We start from the raw sequence: 17,968 nt of genomic DNA, 5'->3' as shown, positions 1-17,968 counted from the left end.
ATAGCCAGATCACCATGTCTCAAGGTGGGAAAACAAAGCAATGCCTGTGCTGCTGCACACCATGGGCATGGCAACTGAGTGAAGAGATGCAGGGCCTGAACTGAGAGTGTGTGGGCAGAGGCAGTTTTCTTGGAGCTGTGTTTTCCACCAGCACTCTAGTAAAGCAAATCATGCTAATTTGCAGCTTTCAAGGCCACTCAAAGCGGGTATCTTAAAAGTTCAGACTGACTTAATGTCTAGACTGCTTTAAGCAAATGCTGCCATCGCAGTCCTTTTCCCCCAGTTTTGGCATTTCACTGCTTTTTTATGAGATATGCTTCCTGTTAACCAAATCCTTGGCCAAAAAGAAGCCCTTTCCCTCTGTTGCTCAACATTCTGTCTGTCCACCACAAACATTAATATAAAGGAAGGAGAGGATAGCCTTGCACCATTTTGTTCTTTTCTATGTGCTTATGATCTCCAAGCCACATTCCTTTTTAACTCAACCACTGGGTCAAGGCATCTGATTAAGAGTCACTGCTTTTCTGCCACAGGACGGTGTGCCATGTAGGTGAAGCAGATGTTAGGAGTGTTGAGAAATCTGCACGACTTTCATGACTTTGCCAGAGATTTCTAGAATGATTAATGTGCAATTAGTTTAACTCCAGCTGCCTCAGCTTCTAGAGCTAATGCGTAGACTACAGTGCTCTGTTGTATTGAAAGGATCTGGGAGCAGTAACTACCTATTGCTCTGTTTCCATATAAGTAAGATCTTACACAATAGGCTACTACTGGGACACCTCTGTGCCTACTATTAATCTATTAACACTTTCTCAGCAGGTGCAGTTTCAACAAACCCTCAATATTTTTTCAAAGTGCCAGATTATGACCCCAAAACCTATAATGTAGTAATTTCACTCATGCAAAAACACGCTGAGCATGTGCAGGATGCAAAAAACCTGAAGATTGGCTTTTTCATCACCATGGTAAGCACCGTCAGATATCATGCAGGCACTGTTGTTCTCTGTGTGGTTTATTATACCTGTATGTGGAAGTGAAAGACTGAATTGCCTTTTCGTCTGTAAAAAGAGCGCAGTCAGTATGTTGTGTGAATTTCTGAATGCCTTCTATTGTAAAACTTCACAGGAAAAGTAGAGTTAGGCAGGCTTCACTTCCTTTATTCATGTCTTAGGGAACAAATGTTAAACTTTAAGTTTTGTAGCATCTCAAAATAACCCTAGGAAACTCAGGGAGTCCCCAGGCTACAGGATATGCCAGGGCAGTATCCTCTCTACCCACCAACAGTACTGGTGACATGCCTTGCTGGCCTGGCACAGTGCATGCCAACCAGCACCAACCACAGCCCTCGAGCAGTATTCCAGGTATAGTAGAGAAGTAAATGGTCTTTGTTCTCCCAAGTGGGTTTCTCTTACTCATCTCCCTCTTTTCTATCACTGAAATGACATGTAAAAAAAAAAAATCATTTACAAAATACATGGAAGCCTTTGCTTGAGTCCAGTGCAATGATAACCCACTCAGATATCTGGGCCTCCCCTACAGTTTCTCTGGTTTTCTTTCTTGGTTACTGTCCAAGGAGGTGCCTTTTCAAGGGCAGTTGTTGTCAGAGCATTACCAGGCTTACTGAAAGCACAATTGCTAATGCAGATGAATGCTAGCCCTTTCCAGAGTGTTTTTGTTCTCTGAGGAGGGTGGGAGGGGATTGGTCTTAACCCAGAGAATAAAAGGAAGCAGAGATTGCTGTGATCCCAGCTTCACATTCTCCTCATCATTGGAGAGGTTTGCCCTAGTCCCAGACTTTGAATAACTGATGCTGTAAGTCTAACTGCTCCTCATAAAGAAAAGGCATGGCTTTGTAGCTCATAAAACATGGGGTCTGAGAAATAAAAGATGTCATAAAAAGAGCACCCCTCCAGCAAGTGGAACTCACTATCCCTCTGTGAGGAGATCCTCTGCCCTGTGCAGATATCAAGCCTGCAGGACTCCGTGGGGCTAGCTGTGCCACTCAGCAAGAGCTTTTGCTCCTGGTAAGTGAGGAATTCACTCCTTACAACATCCCCAGTGCTCACCAGGCACATATGCTCTTGCATGATGCATGTCCATGTTGATTAGTTACCCATCTTAACAAAAATGACCTTCACTTGAAGGTGATGCCATAGGTCTTGAGTCCCTCAAAAAGAGGTTGTTTAATCAGGAAGCAGATTAAGGGACAGATATTCCCTATTCTTATTTTATATTTAAATTTATTCCCCTCCAATTGATGCTCAGGTATGTTTTCTGTCTCTTAGTATGTTCCCATGGATGGATGAAACTCAGTGAGTTTGTCAAGTCTGGATGACATGGCCTCTCTGGGTTGTCAGCCCATAGCTCACCTCAGGCTCAGTTTGGGCTTCTGAGCCTAAGTGACTTCCCAGATAGAGCTGAAGGGCAAGGCCAGAACAGACTGTTACTAGAGCTACCACCATTACTGTGGAGCACCTGGTCAGTGAGGGAAAGGGAATAGTTATGCTATAATATATATGGTATATATATACAATGGTATTGGTACAGATTTACACAGAGATTATACAGAAAATATTCCCTCGTGGACTCAGACAAAGTATTTTGACATGAGAGCTGGTCTACATCTCCTCACAGCCAGCCCAGTGTCCTGCCCTGGTAGCAGCAAAAGCCAAGTCCAGGAGCTAAAACTGGGTGGGTGTAAGTGCCACTCCCTTGCTTTATTTCCTCAGTGACTGAGGGCAATCAGAGGTGGCATCTTTGAGTAAAAGTTTACAAGGGGTTTTCTTTGCACAAAGAGAGTGCAATTGGCAAGATTCATGTGGCTTCATTCTTCCTCCCTGACCTGCTTTCACTGCCCTTATTCATTAGCAGCATTGTTCATTGTTCGGTACCTTTTGAGATGCATTAAATGGTTGCCGTGAAGTAAAAAGAGTATTATTGCTTGGCAGGGTGAGAGGGGAATGCAGTGCAGGCAAGGATGCAAACCAGCATGGACATATCTGATAGCTCTAGGAAGCCTTTGATTAAATATAGACGTGGAACACTAATACATGTCTGTGAGGGAAGTTTAATGTTGTGTGATGGAGCTGAGAAATGTATAGAGGCTGATTCTTATCTCACACCAGTTTGGATTCCATTGAGATATTAATCTGCTTCTGCTTTTTACCAGAAGGAATGTGGAATGAGACTCAACAGTGAAAAAAAAAAAAAGGATTACACCATTTATTTCTTTGCAGCACTGCCCATTTCTATCTGCTCAAGATCTGACCCATAATACTTGGCAGTCTGTGTACCTCCCAGCCGTCTGTAACAGTAGTCATCCTTTTTTTTTTTTCCTTTCAAAATAGCAGTTTTATGTTATTGTCTCCCAAAGGCATGGCTCATAAATAACTCTGCCACGCTGTATAACCATTCTAAATGGAATTTATACACGCTGATATATTTTGGGGAATATGTTTAGGAAGGGTTTTTTATTATGCTATCTTTACATGTCATCATAGTAATAGCTGTTGCATTATATTTGTTTCATCTCAGCAAAAATACTGGAATAACAGATGAAAGATCAGAATGCTCAGAATGCTCAGAATGCTCAGTTTTCTTGTGACACTTACTGGTTTGGATTGTAATTCTTGAAGCATTGTCATCTGGGTGACACACTTAGAGGGCTCTCTGACCCCTCTGAGTCACAAAAGATCTTGGGAAGTTTTAGTAAGAGTATTCATCCTTGATTCCTTCATGAACTCCAGTCTGCTTAATGTTAATTGAAGTTCTCTTCAAATCCACTTACATTCCTTTTGCCTTCTGTTTCTTTCAGTTCCTTCATGCTTGTGCAATTTTGATGTGTCCTTGAAAACAGTCCATCCAGGTGATGGGCTTTTCAGGCCATTGGGGAGGTTAAGGCATGTTAGATGCAGTGAGTATTTAGAGAGCTGTGGGAATGCAAGGCTGCTGTGAGTGTGCTTGCTGATTTACTTTGGTTCCTGATATGGAGGGAAGATAGCCAGCTATATTTTTCTTTCAGGAGAACTCCAAAGTTCTGAAACAAGTTTTTTCTCCGATTCGAGATGTGACCAACTACTTTATCTTGAGCCCAGGAACCTATGCCGTTTATCCTGCTGCAACAGAGGATCAAGAATTTGAATTTCTCTTGCGAATTTTCGTAAAGAATCAAGACTACAAAGAGTAAGATAATCTACACTCCTTAAAGGAGTAGACTTGCAGCGTGCCAGGAATTAACTATTTAATGTCAAGATAATTAATGTGGCAATTTGCTTTTAAAGTATCCTTGAAGTGTGTTGGGAAGGCACAGACAAGAGTTAAGCACATAGCGCTGAGGGGGATCCAACATACAGTCAGATGCACAAGGATGGCCACTGCAGAGCAGGGCAGTAGCTCATCTGCAGCCACAGGGGTCTCAGCTTTGGTACACAAGGAAGAAATAATTGTGAGATATGTCCTCCACCCCTGATTGAGGAGAAAATTCTCTTTACAGAAAGGAGGACAGGGATCTTATTTTTCTTAATTCTTGGCAGCTGTTATGTAGTTTCTTATGTTCTGCCAGCTGGATGCCAGATGGATCATGTCCCATTCTGCTCAGAGTGGGACATAGAGAAGCAAAGAGCAGTGAAAGGCCTTGATTCTTTCATTCAGCCCCCTCATAGACAGGCTGGCAGGGTTCTCTGTAGGTATGAGACAGGCCTTGAAGATAAATTTGTTGGAAAAATGCTATCTTAGGTCATGCAAAAGTAGCTATTACCACATACACATATTCACATTATCACATGAATATCTGAGTGTGATTTACTTTACATAAGCAAACTCCAGTATTCAGCCTTTACCAAATGACCTCCAAGCATCAGATATGCAGTGGCTTCCCTTCAGCAAGTTTTATGGTGGAAATGATTTCAGCTCTTGCTTCATTGGCCCATATCTCATTATTGAGATTGCTTTCTAGGCTTTGGTCCCTGACAAAAATAGCCCAGAACCAACTAAGGCAACTCCTTAGTTATGGAAAACAAACATAAGAAGTCTGTGCTGTGGGCTGGACTGCCTTCAGCACGATGAGTCATGCACGAGATGGCTCAGCCCTGAAAGAAGCACTTTTCAGGAGAGTCTCTGACTCTCACAGAACTTTGTGAGCTAGGCCAAGCATGGAGATGCCCTTCCCATGGGTATCTGCAGCACTCACCTATATAATAGCACAGATGTTATAAAAATAGAATCTGACTTGTCTGATTTCTCTACCAAAGCAAAATTCATGTATTGAATGTTGCTACTAAGTGTGTCTCAGAAGGAAGGGTGACCCTGGCTCAATTTCAGGCAGTCTGCAGACATTTAGAAGGTGTTGCCTTTTAATAGCCCAGATGCTATTTTTATTCCTGACTGTTAAGCTAGGCAAAGAGAAAGCAGGTGAAAAATGTATGTGGCTCAAGGCAGAGCAGCCCTGACTTCTGTATGGTGAATTTAGTCCTGGCATGCTTGGAGTAAGACAAGTTACCCTTTGTCTGCTGCTCATGCCAAGAGAGCTGGCTTGGGGAAGGCAGTGGCCCCAGAGCAGCTGGAGACTCGGATCTGTTTGTGACTGTTTGCACAGAGAGACCCAGGACTGGTGCAACAAGCTTGACTGAACTGGGACAGGCTGGGCGGTGTGGGTGCTGAGCATCCTGTGGAGCCATGGGCTGGGCAAGGCCTACTCTTGGTGCCTGCCTTCTGCCAGGTCTGCAAATCAGTGCTCTGAAAAGGCCTGTTTTCTCCCAGTTTGACTCTTGTAACTCTTTTCTAGGAACTCAAACTCCCTGACCAGCCAAGTGCTGCCGATGGTAAGAGTCTGTAAAGATGTAGATACTGGTGGTGGTTCCCAGAGAGCTGACTGTTCAGTAGTCACCTCTACTGCCTCCTCTTCATCTGCTCTTTTCTGCCTTTACCAGCCATTACCTGTTCCAGAGTTCGACTCTGGCATCCTGTGACCTTGTTGGGAGAGCAGGGTACCTCTCTGGAGAGATAGAAGTGACAACAAAGCCCTTCCTCTTCACGTCTTATTCAGACCTTGATTTTTAAGGAAACAAATCTTATACTGTCCCTTTGTCTATCTGTCCTTTTCACCTCACCATCTTTAACACTTTGACCAACTAAATATAGAAGAAGAGAGAGCAGTTGAAAGATACTAAATTCTCACAATGTCTGTAAAATGTATATCTATAGAGTAGCAAGGGGGAAACTTTGACTAATTCCTGAGAGTGGTATTATACATGCCTTCCTCATGGAAATGGCTTAATTTAGGTGCTTGTACCCTATAAAGCACAGAAATCTATAGGGGTAAAGCCCAAAGCAGATTTCTTCTGGTTTTCTTCAGGATATCTTCACAGGTGCAGGGCAAATTACACTTCAAAACTGGTTGCATCTCTAGTTCAACCCACATTTCAGCCTGTCTAGCCCAGCTATGATCTGTTGCTTCATTTCCTTGCTCTGAACTGCGCACACATTCCCAGAGCTGGTCCAGTCCATGCTACTGTCTCACCAGCAAAACCCTGCCGCAAACCAGTGCAAACACAGTACAGGTCTTTGAAGCCACAGGTGTGAAGCTGCTTCAGGAGAACAGAAAACAGTCTTTTGCTTGTGACTAATTTTCCAGCATGAAATTAAAACCCATTAGAGGAATAGTGTAAATGGTGGCTTGTTATCTCTTTCCATTGACAAGCTGTCAGTTTACTTGGCTGTTGTCCTTAGCCAATGTTTAGACTTTAATGAATTATGGTACCCACACTTTCTGCTCTTGTTCAGGTGTTTGGGCTTCACTGGTGTGAATTATCTCACACAGAGCTGAAGGCATTAGGCCTTGGGCTTAGATTTTTTTGGAAAACTTTATATAATGTCAAGGATAGTTCCCCTTAGTGCTTGGTGGATCTTCCCAACGGAAGGTTGAAAAAAATCATTTAACCATTGAATTGCAATTGCTCAGGTACAGTCAAGCCTGCCTTGGGACTAAGAAGGTACAAGAGAAAGGAAAAGTCAACTCCTGTTCTGTTTTCTTTGTTCACATGAATCTTCGCATGCCCTGAGCCAGTGATACCAACTAGGGGCCATCAATAAGGATTAGGCTTTATATCTCTTTATTCATGTATTGACTTGTTAAATTCTACCCTGGATGTGATCTGTCATCTTCCTTAGGCCTTGAGCTGCTCCTTTCTAGTTGTACTAAATGCTAACACCCAAACTATGCCTCTTCCTTCATTGCAGTAGCTGTTCCTCACTCCTAGCCCACTTTACTTTTGGGGTGTTAAAACTCAGCCTGTACTGTACATTCCCTCTCCCTGTTAAGTGCTGTCTGGATTGGCAGACTTTTGCCTCCAGTTGTTTTGTAACTGAATTATTTATGTCTGTACTTTGTCTTTGATGCAGGATGTACCGACACAGAACCAGGACAGCTCATATAAGGCTCTTTTCCTAAGATACGCTAAGCAGGTATCCTATCTAAAACTTCTTGCTGAATAAATAAATAAATAAATAAAGACATGTGGGCTTGCAAAAAGAAAAACTGAACTATGATGTTGATACAAATCCATCTAATTTTTTTTTTTTTAAATGTAGCTTGATCCTCAAGTGGATACCCTGAAAACGCTATTGATTGACCTGCCAAATCCCACAGAAAAATGGGACATTCAGCTGGGATAGATTGGCTAGTGCCATATATCAGTTGAATATCAGAGATTTGTAGTTGCTCTGGTGATGGGCTTGTATGTGTACTTTTTTTTTTTTGGCTCTGGTTTGTTTATTTGCTGAAAGCAATTAGAAAGTCTTGGGTATTTTCCCCCCTCTCATCAGTATCATTTTCCATTTGCCTTCTCAGCACTTGGAAACCAGACATCAGTCAGCGTTTGAGTAATTGATTCCTGCTCTTTCAGAGCCAAGCTCTGTGTTCACAGGAGAAGCTTTTAATGGTTTAATAAACTGTTATAAAGAACTCCTTGACTTACTCAAGAGGAAAAAAATCACTGTTAAAAGTCTCTGCACAATGGACCTCTTGCTGTTAATAGTTATATCAGTGCATGAAGGTGAAAATGAACATGACCTGCCACACTGGGTGCCCCAGGGGTGTCTCAGGAGGGAGGCAGCCAGGTTTACTGACAGGCAGCTCTGAGGGAAGCAGGCAGCAGTGCCTGTGCTCCCAGTCCACTCACACAGCTGCCTGCTGTGCCTGCCCATCGACAAGTCCCTAGCTAGGGGCTGGTGAAGTCAGTAGGTGGTCCCATCACTGCTGAAAATACCCCATGGTGAAGGCAGTGCCTGTAACTCCTCTGCAGACTCCTGTAGGGGAGGACAAAGATTTGCCCAGCGCTGTGAAGGGCTTTATTATGCTCCTGAGGGGGGTGCTGATGCTCCTCTGATATATAAGCAGAGGTTCTTCTTGGTTGCCACAGAGCATGAGAAAAGGAGTTTTGGGCAAAAGTGACACAGGGGACAGCTTTATGCTCACAGACCTCTCTTTGCATTTTATTCTGCACTAGGGCTCAGCTGTTGATGCCTCGCAGCTGCAACAACTGCTTAATGAAGTGATCCTGCAAGGTAAAGCTTTTACAACCCTGCTGATGTCTTTGGTGCTTCCTTATCCTGAGACTAGTGTAAATTAGACAGAGGATTTAGTGGTGTCCTGATGGTCCTCAAAAAATCCTCATTGTGGCTTATTGCGCTGTTGGATCAAACACAAGATGGGCACAGCCCGAGGGCTTGAACCAGCTCAGCCATGCACAAGGCTCAAAGTGCTCTTAGGACTTGCTAGTGCAGCATAAGTGGCCTTTCTTATCACAGACATTTCCTTTTCCCTTATTTCAAGAGGGAAGAGTTTCCATCAGGGCAGGTAGGTGGGCAGAGACTGTGAACCTGAGCAGAGGAACTATCCTTGGGGAAGGGAGCAGTAGAGATGTCTGAGATGTGTCCGAGTCCCTCAGTAGACCTCAGCTTGGCACAGAGCCCTTGCTACTGTTTGAGAATCTGAGCCAGATGTGGGGCTTTTCAGCTATGTGAGCCTTCAGACTGGTGTCCTCCTTCCCACTGAACAGCGTCCTGATGCCAGTCATACCCCTTGTTCTCTCTAATTCCTTCTGTTTTGTCAATCCTTGCAGATGAAATGACCAGTCTGGGAGGAAAATTCAGCTTCGATTCATGCAGAGGCATTTTAGCTCTGATGGATGTATCCTTTCAGCAGAAGCAATAAACTTCCCCAGTGCTGCCTATCCTTGCCTTGAGTTATGGGTGAGCTGAGCATCCCCATGTGAGAACCTGCAAGTGTGCAATTAGCCACAGTCCTCAATAAATAACTGTCCCAGAGTCTATGCAGGACTTTGCTGTGCATGCCCTGGCTCTGGTGTGTCTGGTGAAGGGTGAATCTCTTCTAAAGCCAGCTCTTGGCTCTCATTTTCCCTTCTGCAGGGTCTGGGGCTTGGCTAAGCTTTGCCCTCAGGCAGAGCCTGAGACAAGAGGCAGCACAGAGCTTAGGCATAGCTTAGCTCTCCCATCCCAGCTGCACCACGCTGGCCTGTGGTGGCACTTGAGCAGGCTGCCAGCACTGCCAGCAAAGCTGGTGTCAGGGGCAGAAGCACTGTCACCACTGAATCACAGACACTTGCCTGGCAGGCCATTCAACCTTTCCAGTGTATCTTTCCTATTTAGATGGATCACACAGTCTTTTTGCTGTTAACAAGACAACACAAGAAATACATTTCTGGCTGCTGTAGAACAAGAGGGCTCCGTGATGAAAACATACATTCTTCCCTGTGTGTTTTCTCCCCCTTGCTTGCTCACTGTCTCTTTTCCTCCATGCTTTGAAATAACTTTGAAACATTTTCAGACCTTTACAACTGCCACAAAATGAATAAAAATGACCAGAAGTCTCTCTCTCTTTCATTCTTTCTGTGTCTAGCCAGAAAAAGAGACTTTTCCTCCTTTCCAAAGCCCGTCCTGGGATAAGTGGGCTCTCTGAATGCATGGCATATGCAAGGAGCTGACAAAGCCACTGCTCTGCTTTAATTCAGGATGGACTTTTCATGGTCTGGGCTGCATACAACCATGTACAGTGTGACTTATCCTGGCCTGCAAAGTCAGGATCAGCTTTTTTCTCTCAGGTTTCATGGCAGTGGCACTTGTCTCCTTATATTTCACTGGTGATGAGTTTTGCTTTCAGGGAGTTTTCGCCATTCCAGCTGCATTAGGTGAGGTGCTGCATGTCTGCCGAGGACTCCCGGATGGAGTATGGAGGGGTGCAGTTCCACTGACACAGTCCTTCGTGCATCCCTGCAGGATGTCTGCTGACATTCCTGGGCTCCTATGGCTGAAAGGTTGTTTCTGCCTTCTGACAGAAGGTATCAGGATTGTCTCCTCATGCTCTTACTCTATCAGTGCCTGTTCCTCCAGGAGGATCCAGCCAGAGCTGATAATGTGAAGCCTCATGCATAGAGGCAAGACCATAGGGCCATGTTCATTAACAGGGGCATCCGTGCTCTGTGACTAAATGTCACTGCAGGTTGCTTTGTGGTTAAAGGTACCCTATAAATAGAAACCTTTTGTTGTTTATGAGCACAGATATGAGCAGCTGTACAATGTGTCAAAGACGGTGAATTTAACTTCAAGCATAATTGAGAGCAGAAAAGCTTTTGGCTTTCTCAACAAACCGAGAAGGCTGCATCTTATGTCTTTATGTGAAGGCAGCATCCTCGGGAACAAAGACAGCCAGGTTTAGCTCTCATTAACTCCTCGATTCTTAACTAAATGCACAGCTCAACTCGAACGGACGACTCACACTGCAGGAGTTCGGGAGCCTCTGGCGAAGTCTCGCTAAGTACATGGTATGCGGGGGCTGCTCTCTCTTCTCCGCAGATACTGTACCCTAGGGCTTTTCATCAGCAGGGAGCAGATGCTCTGTGATATCAAAGCACTGCGGGGGGGAGCGTTACAAAGGTTGCTTGCTTAGTGGGTCAGAGTTCCATCCTCTCACGCAAAGGTTGAGAGCTCAGGAAGCAGTGGTGTGTGTAAAGTGCTCCAAATGAGCAGTCGAGGCTTTTCTAGCACAGAGAATATTGAGGGAAATCTGGGTAAAGGTAGGAAGCCCAATTAGGCTCAGAATTTGATGGAAATCTCTGCGTCTGTGCCACCACTGGTATTTTTTTTAAAAAAAAGCTTTCTAAGCTGAAATGAGTTCTTGAACAGAGTCATCTGAAAAATGTCACTTCCTCAGTGCTGCAGTTCATAGTAAAAATGTGTAGGATCCGATGAAAGCCTGTCTGGGAAAAATGTCTCTGCTCCGGGATAAGCATTAGGTCTGGAAGCAGTGAAAACAGTAGCACAGTATTTAGGGTCCCACCTAAATTCCCAGTCAGGGCATGCATGGCAGCTTCTCTGTGTTGGGTCCTTCTCTTTCAGTCTTGGTGCAGGACGAGAAGGTTTCCTGAAGCCTGGGTTGGGCTCTAATTTGTTTCATCCCTCTTGAGATAATCTGAGCGGCATTGGACATGGGGTGCCAGTTCCCCATCTAGCAACAGCGCTCTTCCTACTGGCAGCACATCAAGCGTGGCTTGTTGTGTGTTAGAAAAGATGACCCCACACCATTCTGGGACTCAGGGACTCCTGGCTTATTTCACATGTTATGGACAATGCCTTTTTGTCAATGAAGTTGAGTATCCCCATTGCTTGCTTGCACACGTAAGACAGGGAGAGTGAGGAAAAAGGCTCCCACCCGCACAAAACTATGGGATTTCTCACAAAGTAACATTCTGTCAGAGACTTCTGGAAATGGGTCTCCCTTGTCATGGCCACCCCATCTCATCTGTTAAACTTCCTTGCAGCCTATTTATGAAGGAAGAAAAGCACACATAATTAGGTGTGGTAGTAAATTTGGGTAATGGTGATAAGGGCTTGAAATCTGCCTTTACACTGTTTTTTAGGATATCTTCAGGAAGGAAGACAGAAACCATTCTGGATTTCTTGATGCTGCTGAACTGAAGGGTGCGATACAAACAGCAGGTACATCCATAGGTGTTGAACAGCTCCCTTTCTTGTCCCTGTACCAGTGAAGGAAAGGATGAAAAAGAAAGAGGAAAGAAAAAAGAGATTCAGGGAGAAAGTGGTTTGGATTTCACAGAGGTGCCAGTTAGATCACAGCTCTGCCCAGAGCTCTGTGTTGGGGAGCCAGCAGAGATGCAGAGAAGTGCAGCATTGGCCAGACTAGGTTATCTGTAGTCTCTCTAGGTCATGAGTGAAATATCCAGTAGAGGAAAGGCGCAAGGAATAGTGGATGCTTGCACTTGCCCCAATTCCTGCAGTTTCTCTCCATGGCCGTGACTAAGTCTAGAAGGAAAACCACAGTGACAGGCATTTATTTAGTTTGCACTGACCTCTGTTGGCTACTGAGTGCTGAAACTTCCAGTGAGTGCACGGGATGCTGTTACATGAGTGAAGCAGTTTAGCTGGGTCGTCCCTCTGGTGACTTTGTGTATGAAATGCATCTCTGACACAGCAATCCTCTCATTAGAGAAGTTCCCATTAGGCTACTTTGAGCTCGGAGGGAGGAAGCTGGTGTAGGATTGCTATTTGTGGAACACATCAGTTCAGGGAATGTTCTATGTAAATTATTTGTGGCTGAGAGGTGGACAGAGTATTAGCATGTGCCTGAGGAGTGCAGCACTGACTTGCCAAATTCAAAGGAGAAGCTGCCAGGTCCATTCCATAAGAAAGATGCTAAAGTGTAAAACTGGGAGGAAAACTGTACATTGAGAAGTCCTGTCAGCCAAAGCAGTGCAGCTATTTGAAGGGATAAAAAGACACTATTAAATGGCAAATTCAATACATGTTTGGCAGTTTTGAGTGGGGAAGAAGAAGAAAATTATAAGCTCATTATTGCTGCCTTCTGAGCCAGACAGCTACATTTGAATCTGGCTTGGCAAAAGGATGATCCCAGTACTGGCTTTCAAGCAGGAAGGAGCCGCTGACCCCAGAAGGTGCTTGGGAGCTTGGTGCTGCCTCTGGGAATAGTGCTAATGTATCTAAATACAGTTCTTTGCCAGCTGTTCCCTGAAGAGTTTGATGTTTTTCCCAGCAAAACACTGAAGTGTGTGCTTAATTGTCACTGTTTTGCTAATGCTTCCAAGCATGATAAGGATGGGGCAGAGTAAAGCAGGCCAGCTCCAATAACAGCATTGCTGCCCTGAAATGCAGGGGCACAGGCCTGGTGTATTTACACACTCCTCACTGACAATAGTAAATGCATCAAAATAACTTTTAAAAATAGGGAAACCAAATCTGTATTTTAAAGCTTGGCTAAAAGCAGAGTGGGGAGTAGCCTTTTAAACAAGGGACTGCACATATTTGGAAGGTCTTGGGAACAGAGAGGACTTGTTGATGAGGTTAATTGAGAGACATTGTCAGGTGTGCAGATTTCAGAGCAATTATATCCCAGACTGACCAGGACAAATTGTTGGTGTTTTACTAGTGTAAGACGTGATTATAGCATCTCATAAGCAGCACTACAATGTTTACTGGAATTTGTTCTCCAGAGAGAGTTTGATTGAATTCCCACTCTCTTCAAAAGGTTAAAAATAGATAGAATTCATTGCTTACTGCCTCGGTGGTTCTCGGCAATGGTTAAAATCCAGAATAAAAAAAGACATTTCATTAAATAGATTTATTTTTAATTACTAACTTTTTCTCCTGAGAAAAGAATCTAAAATCAGGTTTACCTTAATTTGAAATGTATCTTAAGCCCAAATGTATTTAGATTCTTTAAATATTCAGCTTTGTGTATCTGCTTCCTGCTGGAGACCTCCACCTAGGCTCATGCAACTAGAGTTTGCCAATGGTGGTACTAAACCACCTCTATCAACTCTATCTCTCCCTACACAGGTGGAGAGAAGCTATTTCTTTTATTTCTGCTTGTTCAACTAATGTAGCTCCATGATGAGTTCATTTAAAACTGAAAAGTTTAGAGCTGGTTGAAAAGCCAGGAAAGTTACTTCTCATCCAGCTGAGCCACTAAAACTGGGAGTGAGCAAATGAGACTTTTCTGAAGTCTCAGAGAAGGCATTAAACCAAAGCTATCAGTCCAGCTCTCTGCAGAAAATTTCCCTTTTGTTTCACAAATCAGCTTTTAGTGCAAAATATATTTAAATCATTCCTCTTATATAGCCAGCACATTTAGGGTAGTTTTATTTAACTAATAAAAGAATCATTCTAAAAGGCAATTTTTGTTCATTCAATTGAATACCAATTTTCATCCAAACAGACTGTGACACAAATACAGAATAATCAGCTAATAAAAAAGAAATGCACTCTTTGCCATTTTCTAATAGAAGAGAAAATGTAAAAATTAAGAGTCCCAGGCATGCTGTACTGCATAATAGCATGAGTATGCGGCATCTCCCTGTTTAGCAGAAAGTGCCAGTGCTATTGTAAATGCTTCACTCAGACTTTAACCATTATGAGCCAAAGAAAACCACCCTTTCTTACAGAAAATAAAAGCTAAAAAGGCAAAGCAAGATAATACTAGATTAGTTAGCTCAGTGTTTCCTGCTTGCTGACTTAAGCCACAATCCGAGTAAGTGAGTAAGACGACTTTGATTTTCCATTACCCTACTGTGACTCTTAGGCACAAAACTGTGGAAAGACAGGCTCTTGTCGAGGGGTGCAGGGAGCTGGCATGACAGGGTAGGGGGCTAAGGGAGAGCCCCAGCTACTTTGCAGGGTGCACAAGGCCATCAGAGCCCATCCATCATCTTGCAGTGTCTTTCCAGTGCTGTCATTCCTCTTCCCTCCACAGGCCTGACCACTAACGACCAGCTCCTGCGTCTGCTGCTCTTGCGCTACGGCGATGCCGCGGGGAGAATTGGCTTCTCTGACTTTGTGTGCTGCATGCTGCGCCTTGAAACCATGACCTGTGAGTCTCAGCACCGGGGCCTGGGCACGGGCAGGGGACTGGCAGCAGGGGAGTTTGCAAAGCCAGATGGAGGGCAGCAGCAGGAGGGAAGGGACACGACGCTACACATGACAATACATGTCAAACAGCATAGTTTGGAAGTAACAGACTTGCCCAAAGTCCAGGCATGGTCCAGGAATCCCTTGGGGCAGCCTGTTCGTCAAAAGCCAGATTTGTCTCCTGCCCATAGGAGCAACTGGTGGGTAGAGGGCAGTTTAGTGTTGAGAGAAAGCAGCAGCTGGGAATCCAGTGATATGCCCTCACTGACAGAGGCCAGAAGGAAGGTGGGCCCCCAGTTTCCCATCAGAGCTCATCGAGTGCCTGTGGGCTGCAGTGACACTGAGATGCCCTGTGCTTTTCCCTGCTGAGGAGCAATGACAATGTATATCCAAAGCTTCTTCTGCTGCAAGAATTTAGCCTGGCCCCTGCAGGCTTGTCCTTAAAGCCCCTATGCACTAAGACTTGTTTTCCAAAAACAAGATGTGTCCTGTGCTGGTGCTCTTCCACAGAAGTTTGAGCATCATGGTCCACAGCAGAGCTTCCTCCAGGGTGGTGTGAAGCATTGCTAGTACCACTGAGAGGACGTTGCCTTCAGTGATGCTCAGTGAACAGGAGTGAAGTGCCCCATCTCAAGTGGAAGGCAGCTTTCTCTTTTTGTTGAAATACAGAAAAGTCTGAATCACAGCTAGGGAGGGGCTTTTTTTAAAAAAAAAAACTAGAGAGATATATTTTTCCCACCAACTTCAGTGAAGTTCTCTCATTTTTCTGGTAAGGAGAAGGTCTGAGATCCTTCTCAGTGGATAACAAGCCTGTGCCCTGTTGTTGCATCCAGCTATTGTCTGGCAGTTGCAAGGAGGAATAAATAAGCCTTTGCCTAAATGTAAATGCAATTCCGTTTTACAAAAGCATAATTTTTGCTACTCTAATAATAAGTGTTTTGACTGGAAATACTGGTAGTTAAACAAAGGGAGCAATTGTGACCCTGGTGCTAGAACATCATTACAGCAATTTATCTCATCTTTGAAATGAGCAGGGTTTCAACAGTGCATGGAAATGAGTGTTCATTTTGTCCCATGTGTTTTTGCCACTGATGTTTAATGGGCCAATAGTGGTCAGCAGATCCGCTCGGATGACACTGCCTAAAATCCCATTTCAAGGGAGTACAGCAGAAGCAGCTCAGAAAGTCAGACCATGTCCTGATTTTAATGCTTTCATTAAAAAAAAAAAAAAAAAAAGAAGAAGAAGAAGATAGCTTGTAAACACTCATTTTTTTGTTATTACACATGTCACTTGCAGTAGATGAAAGTTCTTATGTCTAAATTAGTACCATGGTATTTTTTTTCATCTAAAAAGGATCCTCTTACATTGTAAGTGCGAATATAAAGACAAAACATCTACATCCACGTGGAAAGGAGCCTCTAAAAGTTTCATTGCTATTTGTAATGAGAATCTTAAAATGCTCTCAACTCTTTCAGTTATCAGAGGGTTTAATATGGAATACATTTCTCAGACTTTTCAAATCATTGTGAATAAATCAGTTACAGGAGAGGATAAGGGTGCCAAGTGGGAATAAAAGGCAGTAAACCTTTATGATGATGTGAATGCAGCAGGGAAGACAAAATCTGTCCCATTAAATCATTACTCATCCTTTCAAGATAGCCAGAGATGAGACCCAAACCAAAAGCAGCAGCTCCTTTGCAAATTCTATTTAACTGGAGTTAATGAAGCAGTAAAGAGGCACTTACCTCTGCCCAGAGGAGGTAATTTCAGCGCTGCCATTTTTTCCTAAAAAGATTGCTGGGTGCAAGCCTAGCCCTGCAAATACAACCTTGTCAAGGGATGGAGTGCAATATGGGGATTTCCTTGTTCTATGCCTTTCTTCAGAGCAGCGTAGGCTGGATGTGCTTCACAGTGTTAGCTTTCCTCTTCACTCTGGACCATATGAATAGCTCTGGTTGCCTCCTAAGGGGCAGAGGTGCAAGGAGCCTTTGTACCCTGTTCCTACCCTCTCCCAGCAGCCTTGTACTTTTTCTAAGGCTGGGCAGGTTCCAAAACATGCATGATATTACAAGTCTTTTTCATTCAGCTTGGGAAACAGGCTCCTGGAGAAAGGTGTCATTCAAGGATAGACAGACCTAAATTTGTTTCAACTTTTTATTACTGTTTATAACAGCACATTTCTAGGAGAAAAATAATTTCAAAATAAATGAAAAGAACTCAAAGCGGTGTGGTTTGAGTTTATCCAAACACTTGGGTTTGAAGGTTTCTCCTAGACAAATTGCAATATAAATGTGCAATATAAATTGATATAGAATATCAATATTCGAGTGGATTTAAATTTTCTGATGGCAAAGTGTTCAGTCAAAAAACTTTCAGCAATGTTAATTTCAAACTCTAGCTGAATAACAGCAGCGTCTCCATTTATATTCCCTGGAAAAAGCTTGCAAGGCATACTAATGACTTCAAGAGAATCACTTTCTTTAGGGCACACTGTGATCACTCACTGCCAGGGAGGATGGAAAAGGACCAACAGAAAGTTTCCCTGTGGGAAGATGTGTTTCATTAGTTCACCATTCTACTGTCAGTCTTCAGGCAGGAAAACAATTGAAAGAAATTATGAGAGGAGATGAAAGCAGCCACATTGAGTACTCCCTGTCCCTACACTTCTTCCAAATTCCAGCCCTGAAACTGGGATGCCTTCCCAGGCTGTGACCCTAGGGCCAAGGCAGAGGGGGTACCAAGCACAGAAATGAGATTTGGCCAGGGAGGACAGTGTGGGTAAGCACCTGAGCCAGGCAGAGCATCCCAGAACAGGGATTGCAGCTCTGCTCCTCAGCTGCCACTGCCTTATGTCAGCTTTGCATTCCTGCTTCCTCCTCATGAAATAAGATTTTCTTTGTACTGCCCTTAGATGCATTTCAAAACTTAGCAGTGGGCGGATCACAAATTTCAATGACGGCAATGGAGGTAAGAATGCTCCCTCTCCCTCTCCCTCTCCCTCCCCCCCCCCCC

The 17,968-nt window shown here is 43.9% G+C and overlaps 1 protein-coding gene across 1 annotated transcript in view; it reads left to right on the top strand.

Annotated features, from left to right (window-relative positions):
* LOC113954684 (calpain-13-like) overlaps positions 1-17,968 on the top strand; it is a 52,466-nt gene that overhangs the window by 31,010 nt on the left and 3,488 nt on the right. The window contains exons 11-20 of the mRNA XM_027659348.1: positions 820-965; positions 4,022-4,182; positions 5,783-5,819; positions 7,399-7,461; positions 8,505-8,562; positions 9,120-9,187; positions 10,770-10,838; positions 11,934-12,012; positions 14,801-14,917; positions 17,868-17,923. Coding sequence (XP_027515149.1) covers positions 820-965; positions 4,022-4,182; positions 5,783-5,819; positions 7,399-7,461; positions 8,505-8,562; positions 9,120-9,187; positions 10,770-10,838; positions 11,934-12,012; positions 14,801-14,917; positions 17,868-17,923 — 854 coding nt within the window. The remainder of the gene's footprint in view (positions 1-819; positions 966-4,021; positions 4,183-5,782; positions 5,820-7,398; positions 7,462-8,504; positions 8,563-9,119; positions 9,188-10,769; positions 10,839-11,933; positions 12,013-14,800; positions 14,918-17,867; positions 17,924-17,968) is intronic.

This window comes from Corapipo altera, unplaced genomic scaffold, assembly GCF_003945725.1.
Source record: "Corapipo altera isolate COAL_440 unplaced genomic scaffold, ASM394572v1 48, whole genome shotgun sequence".
Lineage (NCBI taxonomy): Eukaryota > Metazoa > Chordata > Aves > Passeriformes > Pipridae > Corapipo > Corapipo altera.
Note: the sequence above shows the minus strand (reverse complement) of the source record. Positions and strands in the feature narration are given on the sequence as shown.